Genomic DNA, 19,814 nt, shown 5'->3' on the forward strand with positions numbered 1-19,814 from the left:
GTTTTCAAAACTTGTCATTCAGCTGTTAGCCCTTTTAAACCACGGTTCCTTCTCTTCTTTCCTATTTTTCCCTCTTTGGCATTAGTTCTAGTTCCGAGATGTTTCTTCAACTTACTTTCCATTCATTCGAGGGAATGTTCGCTGGTGCTCTCGTAATATCAGTTTTTCAATCACCTCAAGCTTTTCGTGGTGTTTTGTTAATTATCTATCCCCCCCCCACCCCGCCCAATTATTGTATCATGGTAATCTTTTAGGATCTTGAAAGCTTCCTCACTCCCTACATGGTCTCAGTATCCTCCAGCTTCCTTTTTCCTGAGCGTTGGTCCTCTTAGAGGAGGGCTAGCCCTTGCTCAGGTATTCGGTCGGTAAGGATAGGTAAGGCTCGGTTCTGTTTTTTTCTACAGGCCTCTCATTTTGCCTGAACCTTGTACTTTGAGAAGCCTGTGCTTTAGAAGTATTGGATTCTTCAATGCATATCATCTAACTGTCTTCTGGACTCTGCTTACTGCTCGCTTAGGTTTCAGCTCCATGAACTTCATCTTTTTTTCCAGGCACTGTTGAAATTGACTCTCTCCCCTCTACTCTCTCCTGGTGTGTTTAAAACCGGATTCTCCATCTCTTTAGTGGTTTGTAGGCAGGAACTGAGATAATATAAACGAGTGGCTTCAATCTACCGTGTCCCCTCAGAAATAGTTCAAAACAGCTTTGTAGTCGAAGAAAATAAACGCTTTGAAATTCTCTTGACTTCGTGAAACTCCCCACACCAAGATTCAGAAAAGAGCTATCCCTGCATTTCTCGTGCCTGAACTTTGTAGGCAGATGATTCTACAAAAAGGCATCACTTGTTTATGCTTCCAGACAGGAAAAGATTTTGAGTTTTTATTGGAAGGTGAAAAGCATCCTGAAATAATCTTAAGAAACCACTGTAGGAGAGCACGAAGTGGTGTATAATACCTATGGCTCTTTGCTGTTACAGACACACAGCAGTGCTTCTTAAAGACCCTGTATCATAGTGCTGATCTCAGCAAATACTCTTCTCTCCAGAAGAAGAGAGGCATCTTTCGGAATGCCAAGACAGCCCGGGCCAGCTCTTGCATCATCCGCTGCTTCTGCACATTCCCGCGATGCTTCATGGTGGCTTGACTTGGTAGGGACTCTGGAACCATCCGATGAGCGCTTCCTCTTCCTAGTCTGTTTGATAAGCTCTTCCGTAACCGCGCTCGTCATTTCTTTTAGATTTTTACTGAAAATTCACTTTCTCTGGGAGGCCTTCCTTGATGACGTCATCTGAAAGTCTGTCCTCTCTGATCTTGCAGAGCCCCGCCTCCATGCTTTGTCTGCTCGGCACTGTCGCCCTCACACACCATGTGCTTGCAGGTTCATCACAGTTAGTTTTCATCCCCCTTGAACATAGGCTCCACGACGGCAGGGATTTTGTCCATTACCGACACCCCAGCGCCTGACATAGCTCAGTATGTAGGACTTGGGTTGTCATCACTTTCCCACCTGCTTCCCTGGTCCAGTCATAACCAGTCTTTCAGAAGGCTGTCACCAAAATGTGATGGCATCTGTTAAGACGGCAGACGTGTTTCTTGCTTTTCGCAGTGGCACGAGGGTGACCTTGATCGAGTCACTGGATTCCTTGGCGCCTCGGTTGCCTCCTCCGTGTAAATGCAGATAATGATGGTATTTAGATGAGCGGGTTGTTGAGAATTAAATGAGTTGATGTATGTCATGGGTTTAGAATAGGGACTGGCAGGTGATAAGTGTCATTGTTTGCTGCCATTGTCGTCAGTATTGTTACTGTTCATTTTCCTTCCGTCAGTAGCACCGTATTGCACTTAAGTGTGTGACAAGCTCAGTGCAGGTGCTCTGGGCACACTGCTAAGTACCAGTCCCCATCCCACCCCACCCTCAACTCTTCTCTGGACAGTAAACATAGTAACTCAATAAACGGAAATGACTTTTAGCTCTTTCTGGCCAGGGAAGCGCTGCCCTTGGTGTGGAGTTGAGGGTGTACGGAGGATCCTGTGGGGGTCTTAATGGTGGTGGGTTTGGGGCTGTTTGTTCTATTGTTCTGTTTCCTAACTTCCATGTAGGTTACATATATTTTGTATGCTTTAAATACTTCATTAAAAATCGTTTTTATCTCAAGCATACTTCAGTGTTGAAACAGCTTAATTATTCATTGGATTTAAAAAATTTCCCTTAGTAAAACCTAATCGGACTCCATCCCCAACCCTCATTTATTAAAGGCAGTCAAAGTTGTTTTTAATTAGCTCTGTTTTTACTCAAATATGTATTTGATGCAATAAGTTTTATCTGATTTGTGCAGGATTATCCTAACTTGGGATAATAGGTGACAGGACTTGTGGGGTTTTTTTTTTTCTTTCTTTTTTTTTTCTTAGGGCTGCACCTGTGCCACATGGAAGTTCCCATGCTGGGGTCCAATCAGAGCTATAGCCACCGGCCCACACCACAGCCACAGCAACGCCAGGTCCCCAACCCCATGAGCAGGGCCAGCAATTGAACTTGCATCCTCATGGATACTAGTCAGGTTCACCACCACCAGGCCACTATGGGAACTCCACAACGTTAGATTCTTAACTCATGAAGCCACCAGGGAACTCCAGGACCTGTGCTTTGTCACCGACATCATTTTAATGACTTTTGCAAAAATGTCTCTATTCAAAGTAATATGATTGCATTTTAAAGCACACATAGCATTTGTGTGATGGAGTGCAGGATTTAATGTTTCTACATTAGACTAAATGAATCATTTTCTGTTTAAACTTTATCTTCAAACCAATTATGAAACTATTTAAATTAAAGCACGTTCAATTAAGAGTATTTCTTTTTTATTAGCAACACATCTCTAATAATCTAATAAATAAGGAAATTTAAGATATAAATTATTCCCACTGTCTCTAACCATAGTGGCTGTGAATATGTTTACTATTTTAGGGACAGGCATCTAAGTTCACTAAGTTCCCTGAAGTGGGCATTTCTGAGGCATCTAGAAACAGCCTAGTGGTGGCCTCACGCTCTATAGGAGAGTCAGCTGGCTCAAGTTTGGGTCTTGGCTCTGCTGTTTATTTCAGTGTTATGTTACCTTGGGTGGTGGTTGGCCACTGTAGGCCTCAGTTTTCTTTGCTTTAAGTGAAGAAAAGAATGGTACCTACCACCTCAGCGTTACTGTAAGGTTTACATAAGAAAATGCATGGATAGCCAGTTTATTGAAAATTCTTCATTTTCAGGAGTATGAATGTGCAGCAGCTTTCTTTTTCTCATAATTGCCACCAGATTCGCCCTTTGAAATCCCTTCTTTTTGTTTCATAGTGGGGCCACTTCACAGTGTCTCACTTGAGTTCTGTAAATTTTCAGTGATTTTTGGTTACTTAGCCTCATTTGGGTTGTTAAGACTTAGTTCAGGGAGTTCCCATTGTGGCTCAGTGGGTTACAAACCTGACTAGCATCCATGAGGACTCAAGTTTGATCTCTGGCCTCGCTCTCTGGGTTAAGGATCCAGCGTTGCCATGAGCTCTGGTGTAGGTCTCAGGTGTGGCTTGCATCTGGCGTTGTTGTGGCTGTGGTGTAGGCTGGCAGCTGCAGCTCTAATTTGACCCTGAGCCTGGGAATGTCCATGTGCCCCAGGTACAGCCCTAAAAAGACCAAAAATATATATATATATAAATTTGTACTTCCCACTCCACTGGCCTTAGCAGCCACGAAGCACTTTATTATTTTCATGACACTGGCTTCTCACTCGGACTCACTTGTGAATGAAGAGGAAGGTAGTGATGTCGGATCCACCTTCTGGCCGAGAGATGGGCAGGGGATCCCAGGTGAGGACCACGGAGAAGAAAGCTCTGTGGGGCCTGTATTGAGACATTGAGGGACTTGGCATGATATGCTGATAAGGCTGAGTTCTCCTCCTGGTCCTGGCCACATGCCTGGGGACACATCCTCCCTGCCTTCTTAATTATTTAAAAAAAAAAACAAACGTCTTTTTCTTTTTGCGTCCATACCTATGCCATATGGGAGTACCTGGGCTAGGGGCTGAATCATAGCTGCAGCAGCAGGCCTACGCCACAGCAACTCAGGATCCTTAACCCACTGAGTAAGGCCAGGTATTGAACCTGCATCCTCACAGAGACTACACCGGGTCCTTAACCTGCTGAGCCTCAATGGGAACTCCGTGCCTGCCTTCTTCATGAGTGAATTTTGCTCTCTGGCCCATTTAGGTTCCCTTTGGTCCTTCTCACAGCTCTTAAGGGCTCTCCGAGGAACCACCAGGGCTTATGAAAAGATGTTTGAAAAATCCATCTTGGGCACGAAGTGACATGCTCGTCCACAGGCTGGGTCTGTGCGTCTTTCGTGGGTCCCCCTCCCTCCAGGACCTCCTCCCAGCGGCTGGAAGGCCCCTCCTCAGATGGGGAAATTCACTGGCACTGGGACTCGGCTGGGGCCGGTCAGCCTCTCCAGCCCCCATAATCTAATAATGCCAAGGGGTGGGGTGGGGGAGCAGCTTTCAACATCTCTGCTCAGGGCAAGGCCTGGAAACCGAGCAGCCAGGCTGCCACCCCCATATGCCACCGGGGGCTCTGGCTCTGGTCCCCACACAGTTGCTTCATCTGTAAAATGGGTGGCTTTACGTGATTACTCAGATTCCACTGAGACTGGCAGGAGAGAGCTCCACCTGAGTCCCCCAACACCAAGACTCCCTTGTTTAGACCTGTGTATGACCCCCGAGTTCCTGGTCGAGAGGACAGCCTGTTGAATCCGAGGCTGGTTCTCTGGCCTGGCCTACAGTGAATTAGAGAAACACTGCCCAGCCCACACAGTGCCTTCGAGCTTCAGTGTCTAAACCTACAGAATCAGGAAATTAGAATCTCATGGGGCCATTTCAGCTCTAAAATTCTGCATAGACCAATTAAAGAAACCCTCGGGTCCCAGTGAAGTCACAGAGCTGCAATCTAAGAGATCATAATATGGAAACAGGTCCCTTGATCGAAGCAGAAGGAACTTACCAGACACGCAGTGTCCTTAGCGCAGAGCTAGCTTTTCCAATTTGTTAATCTTACCTAAGTCTGTACTGCAGTCAAAATTCAGGAGCTGCGTGATCCTCTAGGATTTAGCTTCACCTTTGTAAATACAGCTATTGAGCTGTATTTTACTGAGCTTCATCTTACTGTTTTAGGATCACCAAGGATCAGCTCCAATGGCCCTAGGTGGTTCTGTGGGTGCAGAATAAAGGTTCATCTGCTTCCCACGGGCTCTTCCTTCTCTACTGCTCATCACTGTGTTGTTATCTTATGGAATTCATTGGGGCCGGGTGGGAATTAGCTTAAAGTAACCAGTTACTTTTAAAAAGTAGAAGAGCTCAAAGCATCTCTTTGCCATAGCTGTGCAAAAGTGAAATAGAAATGGTTTTCATTTCTGATTGGAGACTGGCACGAGGTTCTTGAAATAGCACATCATAATCAGGACGGCTTTTCACATCTTCAGATGTTTTATTTAGAATAGCATTTGGTTTCTAAATCTGTGAAGCCCTTTGTGCCTGTGGCTTCTGATTTTCATAATCTACCACAATTTGGCAAAAGTGGTGATGTATGAAGAAACTTGGCTTTGAGGAGCTTATTTTCACCGAAGATACAAAGGAGAAAAAGAGAATGTTAACCATTTGAATCCTATTGACTCTTTTAGAAAATGGACAATTCTTTTGGAATTAGTAGTTATAAAGCAAAGACAGACAGACATGTGCAGACAGATATGGAAGAACCAGAGGTTGTTTCTAGAATTGTAAAATAATTTAAGAGTAATCGAAACTGTTGAGAGAAAATATACAGGAAAAATATATGTATAGGGAATTCCTCTTGTGGCTCAGTGGTAATGAACCTGACGAGTATCCATGAGCACACAGATTCAGATCCCTGGCCCCGCTCAGTGGATTAAGGATCCGGCATTGCCATGAACTGTGGTGTAGGTCAAAGATGCAGGCTCGGATCTGGTGTTGCTGTGGCTGTGGTGTAGGCCTGCAGCTGTAGCTCTGATTCGACCCCTAGCCTGGGAACCTCCATATGCCACACCTATGGCCCTAAAAAGACAAAAAGAGGGAGCACGTAGAGGGAGGGAGGAGGGAGAGAGAGAATCTTATATACTATATATGTGTGTACCTAAATAAATAAAAGAGTTATATTTGAATTTGCTAATATTTTGTTAGGATTTTTGGAATTCTCACACTAAGCAGATAATTTGTTCAATCTTTTAATCCTCATAGGGGCTTTAGGGACCCTGTGGTGTCAATATACCTGTGTTAGTTCTCCTACATTTTAATCACCAACAACTGCTGCTCCAGTTGACATGCCCAACAGCTGATATTTTTAGGTTTAAATTTTTTTTTTTTAATTTTAGCTACTCTAGCATATGTGTTGCTGTATTTCATTATGGTTTTAGATGACATTCCCTTAATGATTAATGATGTTTAGCTTTTTTTCCATGTGCTATTTACCAAACATATATCTTCTTTGATAAGGTGTCTTTTGCCCATTTAAAAAAAAAAAAGTGTTGTTTGTTTTCTTGCTATTGGGTTTTAAGAGTTTGTTATATGTGCTGGATATAGGTCCTTTATCAGGATGTGTGACTTGCAGTATTTAATTACCGTCTCTATATTTTTATTCTTACAACAGTGTCTTTCCAACAACAAATTCTTCATTTTCCCAAAGTCTAGTTATTGTTTTTTTCTTTTATGGATGATACTTTTCATGTCATATCTAAGAACTCTTAGCCTAAGCCAAGATCCCAAAGATTTCTCTTGTTTTCTTATAGAATTTTTGTGCTTTGAGATTTACATGTAAGTCTATGATCCATTTCAAGTTAACATTTTATATGTGGAAGGAATGGATCAAATTGTTTGTTTTTGTTTATTTTGCTTTTTAGCACTGCACCTGCAGCATATGGAGGTTCCCAGGCTAGGGGTTGAATCAGAGTTATAGCTGCTGGCCACAGCCACAGCAACACTGGGACTGAGCCACGTCTGCGACCTACACCACAGCTCACAGCAACACAAGATCCTTAACCCACTGCGCAAGGCCAGGGATCAAACCCGAAACCTCATGGTTCCTAGTCAGATTCTTTTCCACTGTGCCATGATGGGAATTCCTGTTTGTTTTTAATGTGGCTCTCCAGTTGTTTCAGCTCTATTTCTTGAAAAGATTATCTTTCTGCACTGACTCACCTTTACCTCTTTGTCAAATCAATTTGCCATATATGTGTGGGACTGTTTCTTACCTGTTCTATTATATTGCTCGACACATCTGTCCTTTTACCAATTCCACGCTGTCTTGATGAGAGTAGCCTTTTTTAGTTTTATTGGAGTAGAATTGACTTACAGTGTTGTATTAATTGATGAGAGTGGCTTTACAGAAAGTCTTGAGTGGAAATCCCTCACCTTTATTCTAAAATTGTTTTGCTTGTTCCACTTCCTTTACTGTTACATATAAATTTTAGAATCACGTTGTCATTTTCAATAAAAAGTCTTCCTGGAATCTTGGTTGGGATTACGCTGAATCTATACATTCATTGGAAGGAGAGGGAATTGACCTGTTAACAATATTGACTCTTCAGTTGGTGAACCCAGTATAGCTCAGCACTCGTTTGATTCGTTCTGATTACTTTCTCAATGTTTCATAGTTTTCAGCATACAGATTTTCTACACATTTTGTTATTTATACCTATTTCATGCACTTTTATGAAATGCTAAATGGAACTTTAAAAAATTTCAGCTTTTAATTGTTCCAGCTAATATGTAGGAATACAATTGATTTTTATATATTGAACTTTATCCTGTCACCTTGATGAATATACCTATTGTTAGTTCTTGTAGTTTTTTGTATTTTTGTACATTCTTTGGGATTTCCTGTATAGCCAGTCATATTATCTGTGAATAAAATAGTTTTTTTTTTCTTTACAATCTGGATGCCTATTCTTTTGTTCATTCTTCCTTTTTCTTCCCTACTTCCCTCTCTCACTCCTTCTTTTTTTTTTTTTTTTTTTTTGGTTGGCTTATTGCCTGCCTATTACTGTTACCTCCAGTATGATATTGAAAACCATTGCTGAGGCTATTCTTGCCTTTTTTTCCTAGTCTTAGAAAGGAAGCATTAATTCTTTTAATTCTTTTTAATGTAGAAAATCTCCTTGATCCTCTAATTTTACCTATTCATGCCTTTATGTTTAAAGTATTATTTCTTAAAAGGCAGCAATAGTTGTGTCTTGCTTTTTTTTATCCAGTCTGATAATCTCTGCCTTTTAATTAACGTGCCTAATTGAGATATTTACATTTAATGGCATTATTACTATAATTGCTTTAAATCGATTATCTTGCTATTTTAAAAATGTTGGTTCTTTATTCCTCTTTTCTACTTCTTTGAGATTGCAATTTTTCTAATGATTCTATTTTGTCTCCTTTATTGGCTTATTAGCTCTAACTCTTTGTATTATTATTTTAGTCGTTACTTTGGAGTTTTTAGCGTGCATCTATAACTGGTCATATCTACTTACAAATAATATAAGAACCTTACGGCAGTATCCTTCCCTTCTCTCCTCCTGGCCTGTGTTCTATTTCTGTCACACCTTTTACGTCTGCATATGATAGAGCTCCTCACTGTTACTAACCCAGCCATTGTCATCATTTTTATTAACTCATATGTTGTTATTATTTTTGCTGTAAACAATTATCTTTTAAAAGCGATGCAAATAGTTAAGGGAAATATTTTTTGTATTGAATGACATAGTTCCCATTTCTGATGCTTTTCATTCTTTCGTGTTTATCTAAATTTCATCTGGCATCATTTTCCTTCTGCCTGAAGGACTTAACTTTAAAATTTCTTAAAGAGTGCGGGTCTTTCAGTGATTGAGACCTTCCAGCTTTTGTGGGACTGAAAAAGAATTACGTGTTCATTTTTGACAGCTATTTTCACTGGGCATAGACGTTGCAGGTTGACAGGCTTTTCAAAATTTCCTTTCAGCACTTGAAAGATGGTTGCACCATCGTCTCGCAGCCAGAAGTCTGCTCCCTATCTTATCTTTGTTGCTCTGTGTATCATCCAGGTCTTTGCTCTGGTCTCCTTTTAAGGTGATCTATTTATTGCTGGTTTTAAGCCACTTGATTATGATACATTTTGCTGTGGTTGGCTTCACAGTTCTCTTGCTTGAGGTTTGTTTAGCCTCTTGGATGTGTAGTTTTTTTTTTTTTTTTTAATAAAATTTGGGGGAAATTGCCATTATTGCTTCAAATATTTTTCCTCTCTCCTTGCCTCTTCTCTTCTTTAGGGACTTCACTAAAGATTTAGGGGCTTCACAGTTCTCTTGCTTGAGGTTTGTTTAGCCTCTTGGATGTGTAGTTTTTTTTTTTTTTTTTAATAAAATTTGGGGGAAATTGCCATTATTCCTTCAAATATTTTTCCTCTCTCCTTGCCTCTTCTCTTCTTTAGGGACTTCACTAAAGATTTATTTTTTTGAACCAAATAAATCTTTAGTGTTTTTTTTTTTTCTCTCTCTGTGTTTTGTTTTGGATAGTTTCTGCGGCTGATATATCACTAATATTTCTTCTGCCCTGTCTAATCTGCTGTTCATCCCATGCAGGAGATTTTTCTGCTCAAATTGTATTTTTCATCTTCACACCTCTAATCTGTGTTTTCTTAATACCTTCCATACCTCTACTTAATATGCTAAGGTTTACCTCTACCTCTTGAACATCTGAAATCTGGTTACAATAATTATTTTAACGTCTTTATCTACAAATTATGTCATCTTTGTCATAGCTAGGTCATTTTGATTGATTGATTTTCCTCCTCATTATGAGTCATATTTCCCCGCTTGTTTGTGTGCCTGATACTTTTCATTGGATGCCAGATATTGTAAATTATGGGTTGCTAACTGTATTTTATTTAATATTCCTGAGTCTTGTTTGGGGAAAAAATTAAGTTACTTGGGAAACAGTTTGATCTTTTCAAGGCTGCTTTTTAAACCGCTTTACACAAGACCAAAATGCCCTTCAGTCTAGAACTAACTTTTCCCCATGACTTTGGCAGTATTCTTCCAACTCTCCAGTGCCCTGTGTTTATGGGTCTTTTGTTTGTTTGTTTGTTTGTTTTTAACTCAGGCTGGTGGTAACACCAACTTTTCCCAACCCTGTGTGATTTCTCTAAATTGGTCTGCCTGCTCCTTTGGAGTGGCTCTTCTCCAGCCTCACATGTGCTGCAAAGGACTCAGGTGAAGCCTGGGAGCAGGGGAACCTTCCTGCTGATCCCATTCTCTCTCTTGTACTTTGAAATGGTTGTTGTTGTTAGTTGGTTGGTTGGCTGGGTTTCGTTTCCTTCTTTGGAAATTAAAAAAAAAAAATGATTAAAGTTGATTTATAATGTTCTGTCAATTTCTGCTCTACAATATACATATATATATATGTATATATTCTTTTTCTCACATTATCCTCCATCATGTTCCATCACAAGCAATGAGATATAGTTCCCTGTGCTACACAGCAGGATCTCATTGCTTGTCCACTCCAAATGCTATAGTTTGCATTACATCAGACCAATACCTCTGCAATGCCATTCTGTGAATAGAAAGAAAGAAAAAAGAAAAAGCCAGTTCCCCTTTTCCAGTCCCCCAGTCTATTCCTCAGAGGCAGCCACTTTTAATTTTTTTTTGCTTTCTTGTACTTACCCACACATGTTCATGTCACATATTTATATGGTTATTTCTTGCTTTTTCAAGTGTAAGTATTTTATAAGCAAGCAGTAGTAGATTAGGATTTAACCCCTTTAAACCATTCTTACCACACATTTCTCCTTCCCACCACCTTCCCAATAAAGTTACCTTTTTTTTTTAAATGGTTGCACCCTCAGCCTATGGAAGTTCCCGGGGCCAGGAATTGAATCTAAGCCACAGTCGCAACAGTGCCAGATCCTTTAACCCACTTTGCTGGGCCGGAGATCAAACCCTTGCCTCTGCAACAACCGGAGCCATGGCAGCCAGGATTCTTAACCCACAGTGCCACAGCGGGAACTCCTAAAGTTACCTTTTGTAAAGTTAAAAACCCTGGAAGTTTTTAAGAATGAATATAGTCATGTAGATTTTATTTACAAGCATACTTTTTTTTTTTTTCTTGTAAAACTGTCTTTGAATTTATCTAGTTGCTCCATTAGGTCTGTCCCGTACCTGGCTGCAGTCCCCCTGCCTCTGCAAATGCTCGGATGTATTAGATCATCTTTCTGTTTATTATTATTATTATTCCCAGAGGCTCCCTTTGCACACGTTACACACCACTGACTGCTTAGGCTTGCTGAGCACTTGTCATCCCCGGATTTCCTTCCCCATCATCCTGTTAGTTCCCTTCCTTTCCAGCATTCGAGTTCCTGGTTTGTGTTTCCTATGCCTCTTTGTTTTCCCCCTCTTTTCAAATATTCAGTATTTCTTGATTTTATAAAAATTGTATTTTAGGAATTCCTGTTGTAGTGCAGCAGAAACAAACCCGACTGGTATCCAGGAGGACGCAGGTTAGATCCCTGGTTTCACTCAGTGGGTTAAGGATCCAGTGTTGCTGTGAGCTGTGGTGTAGGTCGCAAATGCAGCTCAGATCCTACATTGCTGTGGCAGCGGTGTAGGCTGGCAGCTGCAGCTCGGACTCTATCCCTAGCCTGGGAACCTCCATATGCTGCAGGTGTGGCCTCAAAAAGCAAACACACACACACATTTTTTTTTTTTTATCGTGGAAAGAACGTGTAACTTGAGACCCACCCTCTTAACAAAGTTTTACGTGTCCAGCGCTGTTGCCTTGAGGCACCAGCAGATGTGTAGAACTTACTCACCTTGCTTTAAACCCCTTTTCTTTTCTTTCTTTTTTTTTTGGTCTTTTCTAGGGCCGCACCTGCAGCATATGAAGATTCCCAGGCTAGGGGTCTAATCGGAGCTGTAGCCGCCAGCCTACACCACAGCCACAGCAACTCAGAATCCGAGCTGAGTCTGCTACCTACACCACAGCTCACAGCAACCCGGGATCCTTAACCCACTGAGCAAGGCCAGGGATCGAACTCACAACCTCGTGGTTCCTAGTCGGATTCATTAACCACTGAGCCACGACGGGAACTCCTAAACCCCTTTTCTTGCTTTGCAGTTCCATTCGGGTGTTTAAAATGTCCAAAAATATGTTTTCATTCTCCATTTATACTTAAATGACTTGGCCAAGTGAAAACCCTTTTTCTCTTCGAATTTTATAGCCATTTACTCCATTGTTTTGTGGCAGCTAACGAAACCATTCTCATACTAGTTCCCCATGTTTTTACCCTGTTTTTTTGTTTGGAAGCTTTCAGGATTTTCTCTGTCCCGAATAGTAACGATCTTCAGTTTTGTGCTGATGTGCTTTGTTCAGGGCCCTTTTCCTTGATTGTGGTAGCTGTTTGAGCTAGAGTCTTGTACCCTTCAGTTCTGAAAAATTTATACAATGATTTCTTTGCTAATTTCCTTCCCTCTGTTCTCTGTTTTTCAGAGTTGATTGTGTTTTGATGTTGGGCCTCCGAGATTGATCCTTTTAGTCCCTTGTATCTTTCAACTCCATCTGTTTTTCTTTTGTTCGACTTTTGGAAGGTTTTCTCAACTTTGTCTTCCAACTTTTCTCTGGAAATCAAGGAAATTTAAAATATGGTTGCATTTTCCTGTTTTGATTTCTTGAACATTGTTTCCAGTTCAGATAGTATGTGGGACCCAAACACTGAAACATTATTCGTTGTTTATCTGCAAGTCAGCTCTAACTGGGAGTCCAGTAGTTTCATTAGCTAAACTTGGTAACTTTACGCTCAGCATCTAGCGAGAGAATAAACTAGGAAAGGGGAGGTGACACGTAGGCCCTAGACAGCGGTGATTGGGTCAGGCATGGGGTGATGTCCTTTAGCCTCTTCCCTGGCCGTCACTTTAGGTTTGCCAGGAGTTTGGACAGAGGAAGAAAGCGGTTATGCTGTTTGAGTGCTGGATCCCCAGCTGTAGCTACATTGGCCAAGTTAGATCAAGTTTGGAACTAGAGCACATGTGACTGAATTAGCATCCCGTGCTACCAATATGCAGAAGTGACTAAGTTGGAATGCAGGTAAAAAGTCTTTCAGGGCAAAACAACAGAAAAACAAAATCAGCAGCAAAGACCATCCCAATCGCAAAGGTCTAGGCTCTTTCCTCTGCTCCAGATCCTTCACTGGAGGGAGACTTCCTGATCCCTGCCCAGTGCCTAAAGGTGACCAGTATCACCTGGGTCCTTAGGGATCCCCCTGGAGGCATGGGGGTGTCTGTCCTGGCCTATCAGTTGGTCCTGCGTAAGCTCTGGGCACTAGACTCAAAGGTGTGCTGTTTGGCAAACGAAAGCACATCTTGTAATGCCTAGGAAGTAATTTTAGTTGCTTGGGCTCCAGGCATTTCAGATCCATGAGTTTTCTGACGTGGAGCTTTCCTCCAATCACTTTTTTTTTTTTTTTGAAATTATGTCTTTTCAGTTTTTATATAAAAATCCGAACCCAGTGCATTATGTGAAAGACAGGAAAAGAAATAGACCTCTCATCATATTTTTGGTTGTGTATCTTTTAGCCCATTAAATTCTCCAGAAATTGTGCACAACTGTTCATGGATGTATGCACAAGGATATTTGTTGCAAGTCTGTCTAAGATTGCAAAGTACTGATGGTGACCAAAATGTCCCACTGTAGAGAGTTGGGTGAAACAGACTAGGGTTCAGATATTGGCTCCTATAGCTTAATACTTGGCTGATCAGTTGGAATGAATGAAATGAAAATATAATCAACTTGTTTCTTTCTGTTTGCTTTCAAGAACATCATGAATAAATAAAATGCCGTTAATGTAGTAATCTTAAACTTTCAGTGGGAATTTAAAATTCCTGTCTTTTTATGACTGTAGAGTTTTGGTTTTTTAAGCTCTTTTTACACCTTAGGATGATGCTTTAATAACTTTTCCTGTCCAGTTGTCATTCCACTTAAATATGTCAATGAGTTAATCCCATAGTTTTAGTGATAACTGTAACTTTCAAAATATACAAACTATCATGTAGGTAAATAATAACTGTGCCTGCCATTCATAGACAGGGACCGCATTTCTGCCTCCCAAATTATGATTTTTGAGCTACCGTTTCCTTTTACTTAAAAATAGGTGCCTTTCTCATAAATTTTTATCATATGAGATCATATAAATATTTATTTAAATAGTTAAGTTATAAATATGCCAACACATATTTCAATATCATTTGAATATTATTTATTATTCAAAAAAGCAAAAACTTAAAATGTGGAGAACAATATGAACCTTACAATGGAAAAAGAATGGTACTGCTTTGATTTTTCTAGCTCCAAAGGGCATTGCCCTTTCATCAGGTACCACATTCACCAGATTTGGTTCCTAACCACTTTGGACAATTTCTAAAACCAAGTACACTCTGCCAACACTGGGTCAACTTAAAAGAATGTCCACGAAGCTCCAATGGCAACAAAAGTTTCCTAAATTAAAGGATGCTGCTTGAGGGAAAATGCTTGTTTCGGAGAGAAAAAAACTCCATTGTGTGACTGTGTGTATGCATGTGTGTGTGTAAACTGAATATGCACATAGGTATGTTCTGTGGTGAAATTTTTTCTTGGAATTGTGATGATACAACTTGCTTACAGATTAGTATTTGTAGTTTTCTTGGTTTCTGTTTTTATAGGATTTTGCCATTAGAGGGCAGTATTGTAGAAGTTTAAATGTACCTTAAATGTATTGAATTGCAAACTTTATAATTTGTAATAATCAAGTGCATTTAAGGCTTTAGACATATCAAATTATAACCTCAGTGTGATACATCCTTTCAAATATTTTAAATTAATAGAAGAAATTACGTAAGGGGTTAAGCTATTTTACACCCAGGTCTCTAATTTTGGTTTGGAAAGGGAATTAAATTCTTTGATCAGTGTAGCCATAAAGGTGACATACATACTTTACAGTTTTCAGTTCCTCTAAAAAGACTGAGTCTTGTAGGAATTGCATTTAACGTCCAAAAACTCGCCTTAGGGACTTAACTGAAAATAGATCTATGTAGGCAGGATTCAACCTGTGGATTGATTTTTTTTTTTTTTTTCTAGCTAAAAATGGAAGAAGGAGCTGCAATTTTAAGGTTTATGGCTCTAGGGACAGTTTGGAAAGGTCTGCCTGATTTTATCTGGTGGATTGCTTTTGGTCTCAATTTATATATGCCTAGCAAAGACTATGTAGTGGTTTCTTGTTTTATTCCTACAAATAACTGAAATTTCACGGGAAGGTAGACTCTCTCAAAAAGGAGATGTTATGTTTTTTTTTTCCTCTAAAATTCACTGGCTAAAAAAAAAGTATTATTACAGTATGGTTTTTACCTTATAAATAAAACGTCTATAAAATCCTATTACTGCTGTCTGTAAGAACCAGATAATTGAAATCGAGACACTCAGGCTCCTGCAAGTCTTTAGTGGTGGGACTGGGCATGCCCAGTTACTCAGACGGTTCTGGTTGCAAATAAGCAGCTTTTCCCGTTCGACTGCCACCGGTACAGGCAGCTCCAGGAACGGGGGTCTGATTCCCTTAAACGTAAGCACGTGCGGGGCCCCAGTCGTCTTTTTCAGGGCCCTTTGGCATTTTCTACCGTAGCACTGCTCCATCTTTCCTTGATCGTGGAGGCCTTAGCTGCCCTGTATCCCGGCCCCTCTGAGAGCCGCCAGCCCACCCGAGGAGCGGATCTGAGGCTGGGGGCGGGGTGGGGGTGGGGAGGAAGGCGGGGAAGCGGGAGGAGGGCGGGGAAGGGAGAAGGGGGCGGTTCCAACAGCGTGCTGTCCAATCGGCGCGGCTCTTCCCTGCATATATTTTGCACGGAGACTGGGAGTCCTAGTCTAGAGCCTAGTGGAGCCCGGCTGCCGACCTGGGAGCCTTCTCCGCACAGCAGTTGGATCTGCATCTTCCCGGAATCGCCAAGCCCCAGAAGCCGGGTTTCTTTCAATTAGGGTTGCTGTTTTCTGTTTCTCCCTGAGCCGCATAAAGCTAGAAGATTTTTATCTAGCTCAAACAAGGCCTCTAGAATTCCCTCTTTTTTAATTTTTTTCCTGCGAGGGTGTTTTTTGGCTGCAATTGCATGAAATCCCAATGGTGTAGACCAGTGGCGATGGATCTAGGAGTTTACCAACTGAGACATTTTTCAATTTCTTTCTTGTCATCCTTGCTCGGGACTGAAAACGCCTCTGTGAGACTTGACAATAGGTAAATGTCGGATGGGATAGTTTCTTTAAATTTACTCGTGAGCTACTTGTAATAATGCAGGTGAAAAATAGCCAGGCGAATTCCTTTGTCCATTGCTGAGAGACTACGGTGACATGGCTGTTGCTTTTTGAAATGTTCCGAATAGCCTTCTTTTTACAGGTCTGGCCAGAGAACAGGCTTTTATCATATTATGTAATTGAGCCTTTGTGGCTCACTAAAATAGGGAAATGTCTGGATATTCGTTAGGAAGAGAGCGGCTGGTGTTTTCTGGAGGGTGATCATAGCATTAGAGAATATTCAAAAAAAATATGCTAGTACCATCACAGAATTGGGAAATCCTTTTTGTCTTGGGTGTTCAAGATAAATTCCATTTATCGATTTTTTTTCCCTTTTTTCAGCTCTTCTGGTGCAAGTGTGGTAGCTATTGACAACAAAATCGAGCAAGCTATGGTATGTACTGATTAAAAATCATTTGTACTAAATGTGGGCACAGTACAAAAAGCGAGGTATCTTGGGATGGAACGAGTGCACCCCTAGTTAAGGTGATGATTGCTCTCCATACATTTATAGAAATGCCGGCACTGTCTCCATTCTGCCAGCGTGAAGCCACATACCCTGGCTGTTTAGGAGGGAGAAAGGGGCCCTCAGGGTATTCAGTATTCTTCCTTGGCCCGATTTCACTCAACTGCCTGGGTTTCGGCAGTGGTGTCCCTTTTTGCCGGGGAATTGCTAGGGAAGCGCTGGCCCGGCGTGCCCTTCGGTCGCGGGCACATCTCTGGCGATGCGGCTCTAGTAGGAATCCTAAGATTTACCGGGGCACCGGGAAAGCGGGGAGGGCCCCAGAAGTGGGGATCTCAGGAAAGGACCTCCCAGACCGGGTACAAACGGATCCCCAGTGGTGGAGGCGACTGCACAATGAAGAAGAACCGGAGAAAAGTTTCATCTTCCCAGCCTGCGCCTGCATTTCTCCTATTTTTTATTTCCGCCTTGGCCGTTCTTTGTTATTGGAGCAGCGCCTGTGGCTCTTCTCACGGGATTCTCTGCCCACTGTTGCTAGGCAAACTCCGAACCTTTAATTCGGAGCTATAAATAACTCGAGCACCCATTGGCTGCGACGGCTGCCCAGGTTTCTGTGATGTCAGCTTAATCACGAAAAAGAGGGGGAACGTGGGGGTGGAGGGAGGAAAATGCGGCAACACGCTCGGTAGAAACTGGCTGCAGCCGGTGCTGAGGGAGGCGGTCCAGCGGGCGGAGGGAGGGACTTGGGGGCGGGGAACCGGCTACCGTTGCTCCGGGGCTGGACGTCCCCGGGCCCGGCCCCTGCGCAGAGCCCTCGAGCCCGGCGGCGCATTTTGCCATCGCAAGTAGGAAACCTGACCCCAGGCATCACTGGCTGCACCGAAAGCAGAGACTTTAAAAAAGCGCGATCCCTTTATACGTTAAACATAAGTACTGCACAGTTGGGGTTGTGGTCCGTAGATTTCCCCCTAGAGCCTGTTAAATGCACTCCAAAGGGAAGATATGTAAATAGATACGTACATGGTTCGGGAGAGCCATGCAAAATCCTGCTTTAGCAAGTCAGTGTCCAGAAAAACAGTAAATCCGTAAGTTAAACCTTTTTGTCTCTGTCTCTCTCCTTTGCAGGATCTGGTGAAAAGCCATTTGATGTATGCAGTTAGAGAGGAAGTGGAGGTCCTCAAAGAGCAAATCAAAGAACTAATAGAGAAAAATTCCCAGCTGGAGCAGGAAAACAATCTGCTGAAGACACTGGCCAGTCCGGAGCAGCTTGCCCAGTTCCAGGCCCAGCTGCAGACTGGCTCCCCCCCGGCCACCACACAGCCCCAGGGGACCACACAGCCCCCGGCCCAGCCAGCGTCCCAGGGCTCAGGACCGACCGCGTAGCCTCCTAGGCCCCCCGCAGAACTGGCTGCTGCTGTCTGAACCGACTGACCGACCGACCAGAGAGGATGTGCTGGGGGAGGGGGGGGGGCCGCCTCCACCACGGTCACCCATTTCAATGCTCAGCTGCGAAAGAGACGTGAGACTGACATATGCCATTATCTCTTTTTTCCAGTATTAAACCCTCATGTGCTTTTGGCTTGAAGAAGTTTCTTAGTTGGGCGACTTAAAGGTTAACCAGAGAATTAGCATGGATGTACTGGGACCTCATGCAGCGGGGCAGATCCGTGAGAAATGGTTTCATTCATGCTGAGGAGCTGTGTGCCTTTCCGCCCCTCCCCGGCTCCGCACCCCCACCTCCACCCCCACCCCTACCCCCACCTCCACCCCCACCCCCACCTCCACCCCCACCTCCGAGAGGTCGTCGTGCTTGCTCCTGGCGTGCTGCACGCAGTCCCCAAGCTGTGGAGCGCCGCCGGACTCTCCTCTCGCTCCTCCCCCACGAGGAACCGGAAAGGGGGGTGAAAGTCAAGACCCAAGCTTCGTCTCACCTCGGAGGAGGGGAAACGTAGGTCATTGTACACGTTGACGACTGTCACCAAAATCCATAAAAAACGAAACAAAAACCCAAGAGTACTGTGCCTCTTCCCAAAGCAAGGGATGACGCGGGACTATTCCAGAGTGACTGAAGGGTGACAGGTAGCTGGCACCTCGGCTATCAACGTGCAGGTGGTTTTGCTCATTGTATATTTGTGTATGTAGTGTAACTATTTTGTACAGTAGAGGACTGTAACTACTATTTAGCTTGTACAGATTGAGATTTAGCTGTTCCATTGGCCGTCTGAAGAGGTGTGGCTTGTCTTTTATATAGAGATCTACATTACAAAATACTACGTGAAGAAAAACACACCTACCGAAAGAGATTTTAAGAATTTGGCACAGTTAGTCCCTTTGTGTAATCTGAACTCTTCTAGCTGCTGAATATCTTGAAGTCAGTTCCTGTTCACTGAAGTCTTTCTGATTGAGCTGGTTGAATACTTTGAAAAATGATGCGTTCTAGCTGTTGAAATGGATTTCCCAGTAGGGGTTCCTGCATATTACCTGTATAGTAGCTCTATGCATATGTTTCTGTGCATGCTCTCTACCCAGTTGTAAGGTGTCACTGTATTTAACTGTTGCACTTGTCAACTTTCAATAAAGCATATAAAATGTTGATAACCAAGTGTTTCAATGGTACAGTGTTAACATAATTGCAGGTCACTTCCACCATTATTTCCAAGTAAAGTGCAAACAATTTGGCTAGTGAAATCCTGAACAGGGGGGTGGGGGGGTGGTTTGACCGGAGAAGTAAAAGCGATTAGACATTGGCGATTAGACTGGTGTTCTTTCAGCCAGTAAGGCAAGAGTCGTAGCGAAGGAGGCAAGAGCTTAGATCTGCAGACTGATGGCCTGGACAAGTGGGCTTCTCCCCTCAGGGCTGATGGTGGGCTGTTGAGAGAGATCATCTCTAAGTTCCCCTGTGGCTTTCACATTCTAGGAGTCCATGGAAGGACTGGTCTTCCAGTGTTTACCAGCTGAGGGGCGTGAACCTTATTCTGTGTAATCTGA

General features: G+C 42.6%; 1 protein-coding gene across 2 annotated transcripts in view; it reads left to right on the top strand.

The window, feature by feature from the left end:
• The window catches only part of TSC22D1 (TSC22 domain family member 1), a 117,921-nt gene extending 98,497 nt beyond the window's left edge, over positions 1–19,424 (top strand). The window contains exons 1-3 of one of the 2 annotated variants that reach the window (XM_047756260.1): positions 15,924–16,307; positions 16,706–16,757; positions 17,952–19,424. In XM_047756260.1, coding sequence (XP_047612216.1) covers positions 16,183–16,307; positions 16,706–16,757; positions 17,952–18,209 — 435 coding nt within the window. In that variant the 5' untranslated portion in view covers positions 15,924–16,182 and the 3' untranslated portion in view covers positions 18,210–19,424. Of the gene's footprint in view, positions 1–15,923; positions 16,308–16,705; positions 16,758–17,951 lie in introns of those variants that run through there. The other variant, XM_047756256.1, reaches the window with a different exon arrangement.
• The last annotated feature ends 390 nt before the right edge of the window (positions 19,425–19,814 follow it).

This window comes from Phacochoerus africanus, chromosome 13, assembly GCF_016906955.1.
Source record: "Phacochoerus africanus isolate WHEZ1 chromosome 13, ROS_Pafr_v1, whole genome shotgun sequence".
Taxonomy (NCBI): domain Eukaryota; kingdom Metazoa; phylum Chordata; class Mammalia; order Artiodactyla; family Suidae; genus Phacochoerus; species Phacochoerus africanus.